This window comes from Rissa tridactyla, chromosome Z (genome assembly GCF_028500815.1).
Source record: "Rissa tridactyla isolate bRisTri1 chromosome Z, bRisTri1.patW.cur.20221130, whole genome shotgun sequence".
NCBI lineage: Eukaryota > Metazoa > Chordata > Aves > Charadriiformes > Laridae > Rissa > Rissa tridactyla.
In genome coordinates this window covers 35,348,471-35,359,316 of record NC_071497.1, presented here as the reverse complement: position 1 = coordinate 35,359,316, position 10,846 = coordinate 35,348,471, and the positions used below count along the sequence as shown (strand labels likewise).

General features: G+C 48.1%; 1 protein-coding gene across 2 annotated transcripts in view; it reads left to right on the top strand.

Annotated features, from left to right (window-relative positions):
• The first annotated feature begins 5,687 nt into the window (after positions 1–5,687).
• CPLX1 (complexin 1) overlaps positions 5,688–10,846 on the top strand; it is a 107,293-nt gene continuing 102,134 nt past the window's right edge. Inside the window, exons 1-2 of one of the 2 annotated variants that reach the window (XM_054187017.1) lie at positions 5,688–5,884; positions 6,818–6,920. In XM_054187017.1, the coding sequence (XP_054042992.1) occupies positions 6,890–6,920 (31 nt within the window). In that variant the 5' untranslated portion in view covers positions 5,688–5,884; positions 6,818–6,889. Of the gene's footprint in view, positions 5,913–6,817; positions 6,921–10,846 lie in introns of both variants that reach the window. The other variant, XM_054187018.1, reaches the window with a different exon arrangement.

Genomic DNA, 10,846 nt, shown 5'->3' with positions numbered 1-10,846 from the left:
GAACTCGGGACTACTCTTTTTATGCAGGAAAAGAACTACAGGCCACAGCATCTGATACCAAGCTAGAGTCTCAGCTGAGTATGCTGTTTCCCTCTGTTCCTTTGCCAAGTATAAAAGAAGGCAAGGCACAGAACTAGCTGGGAAAATGGAAATTCTCTTCTAAAGTATGTTTGACATTTTGAATCTTGCTTCCACTCTAAATTGCAAAAAAGAGGAAAAATGTGACCTCTATGACATGGAAAACTGTGGCAGATCTATGAGCAGAGGCCTGCGTATGGCCAAGGACACAGTGAGCAGAACACACAGAAACAGGAACGCAGATATCGATATGGATGGAACGAAGAGGAACTGGTTCAATATAAACATGGAACAAGAAAACAGCTTCACTTGCTTCTCTTGGTGGGAACTGAATAAGGCAACTGGGTTGGTGATTTGAAATATGTGTTTACTTGCCTAGCAGGTGCATGGGAAGTTTTAGGGCTCAGGTATAAAAGCTGAGGCTTGAGGAGCAATAAACGATTTCCTGCTCATCGTAGCCAGAGTCCGTGCCTTCATACATCACAGAAAATCTCAAAAAGGAGGTACTCTGATATGATTATGTGTTTAGTTTTGGTAAATATATTGCTAAAACAGAAGAGTCAAGGCAAAGTGATTTACTCATTACCAAAGTGCAACATTTTTGCTATATCAAAGCAGAATGCCTCAACAGCATCAAATACAATAAAGTAAAAATATCTTCTTTAGCTTGTTTGCCTTTAAATTTCTGTATAAACAGACACATTTTCATAGAATGCACCAATTTGGTTGAGTCTTGTTTATGGATGGAAAAATTCCTGTCAAAAATACTTGAAATAGTAATCTCACAAAAAAAGCCTGATATGCTTTGGATAGAGATGGATTGTCAGCTTTGTGGACAACTTCTGTCTGCCAAAGAAGCTTTATAAGGTAGAGCAGTAAATCCTGGAGATAAGAGTTGCAGGATTTTTACCCCATCATGCCTATCTGCAGGAATCAGAGCCCTGCTAAGATGGGTCTCTTAATCTGTCTGGCAAAGCAAGAGCTTGTTCAGAGAACAGGAAACAGAGAAAGGCATGGAGCTACAGGGGCAAGGGGAGTAGAAAAGGGAGAGGGCAAACAAGAAATCACCAGCTTAGGAGCTAGAAGCTGTAAGTGGCAGTCTGTCAAAGGGCTTGTTCTTAAACCAGGCTTGGACACGTGCTCACAAAAAAGGAAATATAATATACATGCCTGTGTCTGCATGTCATGGAGACAGGACAATCAATATTTATTTGTTTCAGGTTTTATAAGTGCAGGCATCTAAAATTTGGTCTTGTGATAGATGCAGCAAATGCTTGCCTAGAAATGTAATCGTCAAGAAACCTGAATTGACTTTTTCTTCAGAGCTAGCAGAAATGGTTGGAAAGTCCTTCCACAGCTTTGAATTCAGGGAAACACCCACTTCTGTAAAAGAATATATGTATATTTCTACTTGGTTAGAAAATAAAGAGCTTACTTAAAGCCTGCTACAGGTTGAGTGGAACAACAAGAAACAAAGCAATACTTTTGAAGAGACAAAAATGCTTGAATTTTGAAACATTTTGACATCCAGAATTAACAGCTGAAGAGCAAACAGAAACATACTGTACGTTTATGTTCAATGAACTAGACTGCTGGAGGAAATGCAACCGCTGTCCACCAACTACCATTAGCAAGTGTCTGACTCCTCTGTCTCAGTAGCTGTATTGATTAAAAGCTAATAACCTTGCTTTTGTCCAGGTCTTGCCTGCAGTGCACTGAACTGTGCTGCAGTTACATCAGTGTAAATTGATCCTAAGGTGGAAGAAAACCCCAAACCCCAAAAAACAAACAAACAAACAAACAAAAAAACCCCAAAAGAAACAAAGTAGGTTCATTTTGGGCATCTGCTGAAGTATTTTCTGTAACCTTCATATTTGGTTTGTGAGCTTTCTTATTAGTATTGTTTTTACATGGTATTGATTTCAATTTAACAGTCAAACACCATATGGAATTGAATAATCAAACATCGCATCTAAAGATGTTGAAATGAAACATCTTTACTCATTTGATTTTTTTTTTTTTCCTGGAAACAGACCCTTTTCCTTCTTTTTGGAGATCTGAATATTAATTTTTCTATGGAAAATGTGACCGAAACCAATTATTGGCTTATTCTGGCTTCTAACACAGACATCAGTATGTGCACAGATTCCCAGCTGCTGGCCCAGGACTCTGGGTTCCATGGGCAAAGTTCCATGGAGGAGACCTTTGCTCTGAGTTTTCTGTACTGTTCATCTGCACCAAGCGAGGTCACAAAGTGGATTCCTATTGTTCTGGTCCTGTAAAGGAAGAACAAGCCTGTTCCCAAGATCAGGAGCAGGCATATCTCAGTCACACAGTGCAAACCAGACTGAGGACTGGCTTTGGTATTTTGGGAAGCGTTGGAGGTGTCGGCGGTAGCTGCGGTGTGTGAGGCGGTTCTCCTCTGTCCAGGGTGCTGGATTAGATCGCCCATACACATCCCAATCTCCATCCCTTGCTCTGTTAAGGAAACACTTATTTCTGAGATTTGTTTCTGTCCAGTAAATATGCTATTAAATTTCATTACTGCCAGATTCATATTCATAAAGTATTCTGGACAGAATATATTGTTAAATGCCATCAGAAAAAAGATCCATGGGGTCATTGCCTCATTGCCATGACGGGGCAATGCTGCTATTTCTCTGGTTGCAGAAGTGATGTTTCAGGTAAGTGACATAACAGATCCCCATGAGCCCATCCATCCAGTTGGGTTTCTCAGAAAATTGAGGAAAGGTTGAGTCACAACTCCTCTGTTCAATTTCAAAGGTAAAAGCCTTCTCCAGAAGCCTTTCTGGGACCACTATTAGACACAGATCTGTAGCCTACATCACCGCTTTTTGACTGTGTTCTTTCTTGTCTCTGTGCCTGAACCCTGTGTGGTGAGGAGTGTACTGGTGTGATTTTTCCTGATGAGAAGTCAGTGTATCACCTGGATAGACGGTACCCAAATCAGGCTCACAAGCATTCAGGTTTTCATCTTGAAGGTGCATCATATGGGATTTGCTTGGAAGCTGGCATTTGGTGTAGGGAATTAATACTGAAGCTGGGACTAGGAGTATCTCAGTGGGATTTGTGGTTTGGTGATCCTGCGCCTTGTTCTCCTGAAGGAGAGGGAGCTGTGAAGTATTTGATGTTGGGGTCACATTTCACCGCCTCACGTGTCTTGATTTTCTGTGGCAGCTGTATAATCTGGAAAAAGTGGGAGTAGTTTGGGGTCAGAACGATGGGCACTTGACATTTGGAGAGTCAGCTGGTTCTGGGGACAGACCAAAAGTTCTAAACAGGTCTACAAGAAGCTCAGGGACCTCTCACAGGGTCTTCTCCTTGATGTGTATATTGTTTTTCCTGGCATCTGAAAGCCCTGTGAATGACACCACTTTTTTCTCTGCACGCAAGGGAGGACGTTTGTCATTGCAAGGCTTGTAAGGAGCCTGTGGACAGGAAGGATGACATTTCTCAGCAAGCCCACTTGGCTGCACTGACCCTTGGCTGCTGCAGAAGTTGCTTAACATAGCATGCACCAGGTTCCCCAAAGCAGGGAGGAGAAACCTGATTTTACACAATTAGGTGTTTTAGCTATTAGGCCACACTTCTCTGATTCTTGTGTTTGAGGGCATTTGAATTGTTCTTTCCCAGACTCTAGGGTATAAGAGCAAGATGTGCACCTAGAGGTTTAGTAGTGTGGGCACACTGTCCTCCTCTCCAAGAGCAATCACATAATGCCTCACAAGAATGTGGGATGTTGTATGGCAGACCCAAACCCAAACCAAGCCCTGCTCAAAATTATATGGGTGCTTGGGGAGGCAACACAGACCTCGAAATACTGTGTTAATTGCACAGTTCAAGCTCCAGCAGGATCCCAGGTTTGTTTCTTGGCTGCAGCCATCTATGTTGAGCCCCTGCTACAATATGTATGGAAAAGAGAGCATCAAATAGGTACCAGTATGCCCTTTGGATTGGAAATCCTGGGGTGAGTTAAGGCTTAAAGCAAGAGGGTTTCCCACCCCCTCTGGGTATTAATTTTTCCTTTCTGAAGTGTGTTAGTAAAAGTGCAGCACATGCCTAGTCAGCTGAGCTTCCTAGGCTGATACTAGTGTCTGTTGGAAAAGTGGCTTTCTGGGACATCAAAAGAAGGAGAAGGGGAAAGGGAAAGGGAACTGTTGGAAAAGTGGCTTTCTGGGACATCAAAAGAAGGAGAAGGGGAAAGGGAAAGGGAAAGAGAAAGGGAAAGAGTAGGAAAAATAGTAGTTCAGTGGAAGGGACATACAATGACCACCTAGTCCGACTGCCTGACCACTTCAGGGCTGACCAAAAGTTAAAGCATGTTATTAAGTAAATTGTCCAATTGCCTCTTAAACGCTGACAGGCATGGGGCACCGAGGCAGACCCAGGTGGGTAGATGCTGTCCTGAGCATAGAAGCATGCCCTCCCGCATCTGCAGCTGGCACCCGAGAGCTTTGCAGGCTGCGGGGCCGTGGTGGCCGGCATCGCTGCCCCGAGGGGGATTGGTTTGCCTGCTGGACCTGCGTGACTTTCCCCGCAGTGCCAGGTGCGGCCCCGCGACCCTCCCCGACCTTCAGACGCGGTGGCCATGCCAGTGCCTCCCAGGACGTCTGCGCCGCTATTCCCCCACCCTCGGGCTCCCACTTCTGCCAGCACCATTTCCGCTCCCCCCCACCCCCCTCCTCCAGTTGCTCTGGGGGCTGCTGTCCCACCTCTCCTGCTGGGGACAGAAGGGCGTAGCAGGGGCAGAGCTCGTCCCCTCCGCAACCCGGTCCCAAGCCAGCTGTCAGCATCCCTAAAGGTGGGTGCTGGTGCCGTGACGGGGTATTGCTCTGCTTTGCCACGTAGCGCCGCACGCACCTCCTTCCTCCTTATCTTCAGATGCCGTCCCGAATCCGGGCTGAACAACGGGTCGGTGCACTGGTGCCCTCCAACCGGCAACAGCAGGAAGACGACTTTCCCCTTCCCCCGGCTTCCACCCCCCTCTCCCCCCACCCCCAACCTCCTTCTAGGCTGCAAACACCGATGGATAGCGAGATAACTGAGCCGAGCAGCCAGAGATCCTTCTCCGGCCACAGTAAAATCCGAGGCGAAGGAGGGAGAAGGCGGCTCTGCTCTCTCCCTATCTTCTTCCTTGCCTCTCCAACTCCTTCCAGGACCTAGGGGATGAGAGGACCCAGAACAGAGGACGCGGATCGCACTCCCACCCTCCCCCTTTTCCGGGAAGCTGTATTTGCAGAGATTTCCCCTGGCACACACACACTGACGCCCGAGGAGACGCAAGGAAGCAATTGCAAAATGCAACTGCGGGCTCACAGTCTCCCCTCCTTCCACCACGGCAGAGCGCAAGGACACCTGGCTGCTGCAGACAGCCGGGGATAGGGTGGGGGACAGGCATGCAAATACACGCACCCCTCCACTCCCCGGGGTTGGGGAGCGCCGGGGGCCTCCTCCGCGGCGAGCATCGAGGTGCGAGGGCGGCGCAGAGAAGGGGCGGGGGAGCCGGAGGCAGGGGGAGGGAGGGAGCCCAGCACCCGCAACGAGGGGAGGAGGAAGGAGGGACCGTGTCGGTGGGATGGTCCGGAAATCCTGTGATAAAAAGAGGGGCGCGGGGGAAAAGTAGGGAGAAGCTCTGGACTCATTGTCTCTCCCCCACCCCGCGCTTTCCCCGGCGGCCCTCAGGCACATGGGCGCCGGCCGGAGCCTCTAGGAGCAGAGCGGTGCGGAGAAGGAGAGAAGCGGAGGCGCTGCAGCAGCCACCTGCCGCCGGCCCGGTACAGCTCAGGTCAGCACTGCGCCCGCAGCCCAGCCAGGTACTGGCGCCGGGGCGGGCCGGGCCGTGCCGGCCAGCGTGCGGAGGGGCAGCCGGGAGAGGCGGGGTGTGGGCACGCAGGGATGGAAGAAGCCCTTGTCCTCCCAGGTGCTGGCGGGCCGCACAGCCCCACGGCGCGGCTGTGACCCGGTACAGGGCGAGGGGTCGCAGCCTGCCCCGGAGCCGAGCCCGCCGCTCCCTGCGGCCGGGGCCAGCAGTGGGAGGCAGCAGCCTGGGCGGCGGGGCTGCTGTGCCGCACCTGAGGCTGGCCGGTCACAACCTTGAGCCGTCCCGGCTCTTCCTGAGGAGGTGCAGTCCTCCCTGGCATTGCGCTGGAGTCGTTCTGGGTGAGGTTGCTGAGGGGCTAGGGTGGGGAAGCCTGCCCCGCATCCGTGCTCTCCATCCCGTCGCCCGGGCTGCATCCGCAACCAAGTCGCCCAGCTTCCCCCGCTTGCCCTCCCAGGCACTTGCGGAGCGCTTCACCTTCAAATGCCCCCTCGGCTGTCCCCGGCAGAGCTGCCACTCCGGAGCTAGCCCTCCGAAAACCGAGAGGGCTGAGAGGCAGGCGGGGAAATGAGAAAGTTCAAAGGTTTAACGCCTTCATGCCCGTCTGCTGGAGACAAGCCGGGAGCACCGCAGTGCTCCTCCAGGCTCACTCCCGGCCACCTGCCCTGCCTGGGGGGCCCACAGTGTCCCCTTACCTTCTCCTCACACCCGTTCCCTGCCTGCTAGCATGCAGCTCCGCTCCCCGGGTGCCTTGTCCTGTCTGGAGGGCTGGGGGTCTGGAAACTTGCTTACACTCAGGCAAGGGGAGGAAGGCTGTGGGGAGAGAGCTGAGAAAGACCACACATCAGGCTTTTCTTCTCCTACAGACACTATTCTTCTTTTGATTGTCTCTCTTTGCAGGCTGCCCTCCAAGGATTCCTGGTCTCTGCGCACGTGAGGTGTGAAGGTGGGCAGCACCCCTAAGCCATCAACATGGATTTTGTTATGAAACAAGCTCTAGGAGGTAAGTGCGGTTGGTACATGAGGAGTCTTGCATCCCTCCCCACCCCCCCCTCTCCTTTGCACTGTGCAAGAGAGAGGATGGACTGCTATGGGGCTGTGGTAAGGTCTGCAGCTTAAAGAGCTGTTAGGGGACCCGGAAGAGCATGCCTATCACCGATTCATGATCCTAGAGCCAAGCGCTTGAACAATCTGAGCAGGAGAGGGCAGCAACAAGCAAAGACCAAAGCCCCGTGTCAAGGGAAAGACCTCCCACACAAGGTGTGCAGGCCCTGGGTCATGCCTAACCTGGCACCCGACCAGCTGGCTGCATATGCTGCTGTACAGTGCACAGGTCTTGCTTTGCTTTGCAAATGTTACAGAGAGGTTTAGCTAGAGTAAACCCAAAGAGAATTTTGTGCATGTGTGTAAGCCCCTTTTTCACCCTGCCCATAAATGTTGGCTGGACCTTGACCAAAAAACAGTCAGTGCACAAATTTTTGTACCTGGTATTTGGAGCATTGTTTTTAGTAAGAATATTGCTGCAATAACCAGTGAAATAGTAATAAAGTTCCCATCCCCGTGCCCCCCACCTGGACTTGTGGCCAACTTTTATACATGGTTTCAATGTATTTCTTTCCATGCATGATGAACCATTTTAACCTAATGGTGGGAAATATAAAAGGTAGTGGTGTGGGGGACAGAAACTGAAAACAATGCAGAAACATTTGGGAATGAGATTCCCTCGTTCTGCCACAGTTACGCTGCCTTTCTGGGCTGCTTGGCCTGAACACTCAGTCAAAAAAAGGCTGTCACATACTGAATGCTGGCTGCTGTGGTGAATTGGAGCAGTTGGCCTCACAGGAAGTCAATGAAGTTGTTCTGATCATTCACTTCTATGCTGTATCTCATGCGTGCATTTTTCTTTGGAGAAATTGTGGAGTCATGAGACCGTGGGAATGTTTCATGCATGGTGTTATTGATATCATACGCAGCTTCAACATTTACTGCAGGACTCTGTCCCATGACACGGATTCATGATTTTCCTCTTTGAAAGCAGAGGAACTGGCATTTTTTTTCTCTCACCAAGGGAGCAAAATTAAGTTAGTCAAAATTAAGCTAAGAATACAGTAAGCTACTTAAGTTTTAGCTAGGGTGTTTTGAATGTAAGATCAAACTGGAGAGGAAAGGGTCTAATTTGATTGCACAAAATAGCAAGATATGAAGATATCTATGTGAGAAGATAATGGCAATACTTTTTGTTACTCCTCCGTGCCTGTTTTAAAGGAGAAATAGTTTTGACAAGAGGGCTCTGCGCTGTTCACTATGGTGTGAATAAGGTTGCTTGCACAGAAAGGAACAGGCGTACATGCAAACTGGAGGTATAGCCACTGAAGCTGGAGATCAGGGAATCCACTAAAGAGAAATAACTGCTTAGAGACTGCAGTTAAAGGCAGAGGGAGGAGGGTTGTGGCAAAGGAGTAACAGCTGAGATGCATGCCCTTTCTTGCAGTTTAGTGACTAACCTGAGTTGGAAGCAGTGTCTGGCCACGCTTAGCAGCATTTACTCTGGGCAGACACTCATTCTAACATATCGTTGCATGCTGGTGTCAGGATTTGCATTGTAATAGGAGTTGCTGAGAAGGCAAATTCAAAAGCCATCTTTTAGTGAAGCCTGAGTTTCTGATGTCTGTCAAGACACTGCCCAGGGCGTCTGCCCAGAAGTCATCACTTCTGCCAGATGACTTGAGGTATTAGCAAATGTGTCTGGAACTTGCCCGCTTACTCAATAAAGGTGAGGTCTCTGCAGAGTGGTAAAATCCAGGAAATTATAATTCATTAAGCAGAGACCTATTTTAAAATTAGAAATAGTTTCAAAGAGGAAAAACAAGATGTCCCAGGGCAAATATAACATGGAAAATAAAGGTGCTTTTGGACACTGTTTTCCCACTGAATTTAAAGCCCAAGCTGATGCAAGCGTGAAATCTGACCGTACAGACACAGCAAACCAAGGACATGAGGTTACAGTTTGTTTCCTTAATTATGGGGCCAGAACACTTTTTTGCCTGCCAGTTCTGACATCCAGAGGGAGATGCCCAAACTGAGAAAAGCACCAAACCTCTGGTGGGTAACAGGCTTGCTTTGGTTAGGATACATGCATAGTGTGATCAGCGAATGAGTGTTTTTCTTATCCCCATTTTCAGGGAGATATTCCTGTGGATTTCATGGCTCTTTGGTTTTAGTTTAATGTGGCTTTTCCCAGAACACTTTCATTTTGCTCTCTGCTTGGGACTTTTTGAGTGGTGCAGAAGTTCTTATCCCATCCCCAAAATATCTTCTGGCACCCCTGGAAGAAAGAAAAAAATATTGCAATTTTTTCAGTAAGGTCCCCTCCAATTTACAGAGAATCATACTTGCTATAGATACTGCTTGCAGACCACCTACAGCTATGACAGCTTAAGTCTTTCACTATCTCAACTGGGGACACCTCAGAAAGGCCACAGGCCAATGGAGTTTCCTTGTCTGAGCATTATGGGCATGGAATTTTCTTTTCCCGGTATCCAGCACCAAATTGGGACTTAGGCCAGATCTTATGGTAGCTAAGAGCCTGCTTTTGTTGTTTTCCTGTTGGACAGGACTGTGCAGGGCTCTGAAGCAAATGAGGACTTTGGGACCAGGTTTTACCATATTGGAGTGATCATAGGAGGTACTGGAAGGAAAACAGAATTGCTCTCCCACCTCCTCACTCACCTTCTTGAGGAAGAGGAAGTCTCACACTCTGCTTAATTAAGAATAAATAAAAACCTTAGCAGAACACTCCTGTGGTAGTTTTCCCGTTGCCTTTGAAGCAATCCATGAAGACATTTCCTTTGTCTCTAATGGCACAGGACAATCAGATCTGTTTTTCCTTGAGTTTTGCCAGTCAGAGGGGAAGAAGTCAGCAAGGTATTTTGAAAAGTAGGTAAGCCAAGTCAGCAAGCAAGGAAAGGCAGGTATGTTGTGTAGAGTTGCTTTGTTTGGTACAGGATTTAGGTTGTGTGGAATCGATTTGGCAGGTTATTGCATTGCTGAAGTAGAATGTGTTCTTTCTCTTTTTTTATCGTTGTTGAAGAGGGTCTGCAGAACCCTGCTGTTTCTGTGTGGTATAAGGCAATCAGCTGCACACTGCCGGCACTGGGATTTTGGCCACTTTGCTGTTCCTGGGACAGTTCACTAAATGAAGACAACAGAGTGATTTTGTGATTGCATTTTACATCAGGAGTGCTCTTTGCCAAGTCAGGTCAGAGCTCTGGAGTATTGTTTTCATGACCAAGGGGTATGACTTCCTGGGAAAAAGCTGGAAGTGAAGCACCTGGAATGGTCCCTAAAGGAATTTAGCCATAGTGTGCGAGTTTGGATCATGATGTGGCAGACAAGAGAAAGACTTCTTACGGCAGAAACTAGCATTGTGCAGACCAGAATGCTCTGAATATATGGATATACAGAACACACAATAGATCTAACTGTGTATTACATGGTGTTGTGCAGGGCCCTTTTAACATGCTCCTTTTATTGCCATGGATAAGAGACATGTCTAGCTGGGATGCCTGGCTTACCCAGTGACTTTTCCTAATGTCAGCCTGTGGGTAAATCATATAATTCATTTCATATATAATGATGCATATCTTCTTCATGTTACCAGTACCCCTTAAATTCATTGTGCAATGCATGCCCCATCAGGAGGAAGGGTATCTTTGAGTTTCTGGATAGATATTCAAGGGACTATATTACAGGCATGATTTTCTGTTTTATTGTCAGCAGCTTAGAGTGATGACTGCTGCTTGGCATTCACTTCTTTATCTGTCGAGATTCACTGGTGTCTTGTTTTGGTTCATATGGATTCTTAAAATACTGTAGGCAGAAGACAAATGCAACCAGATTCCCATCTGGAATATGTCAACAGGGGGGATT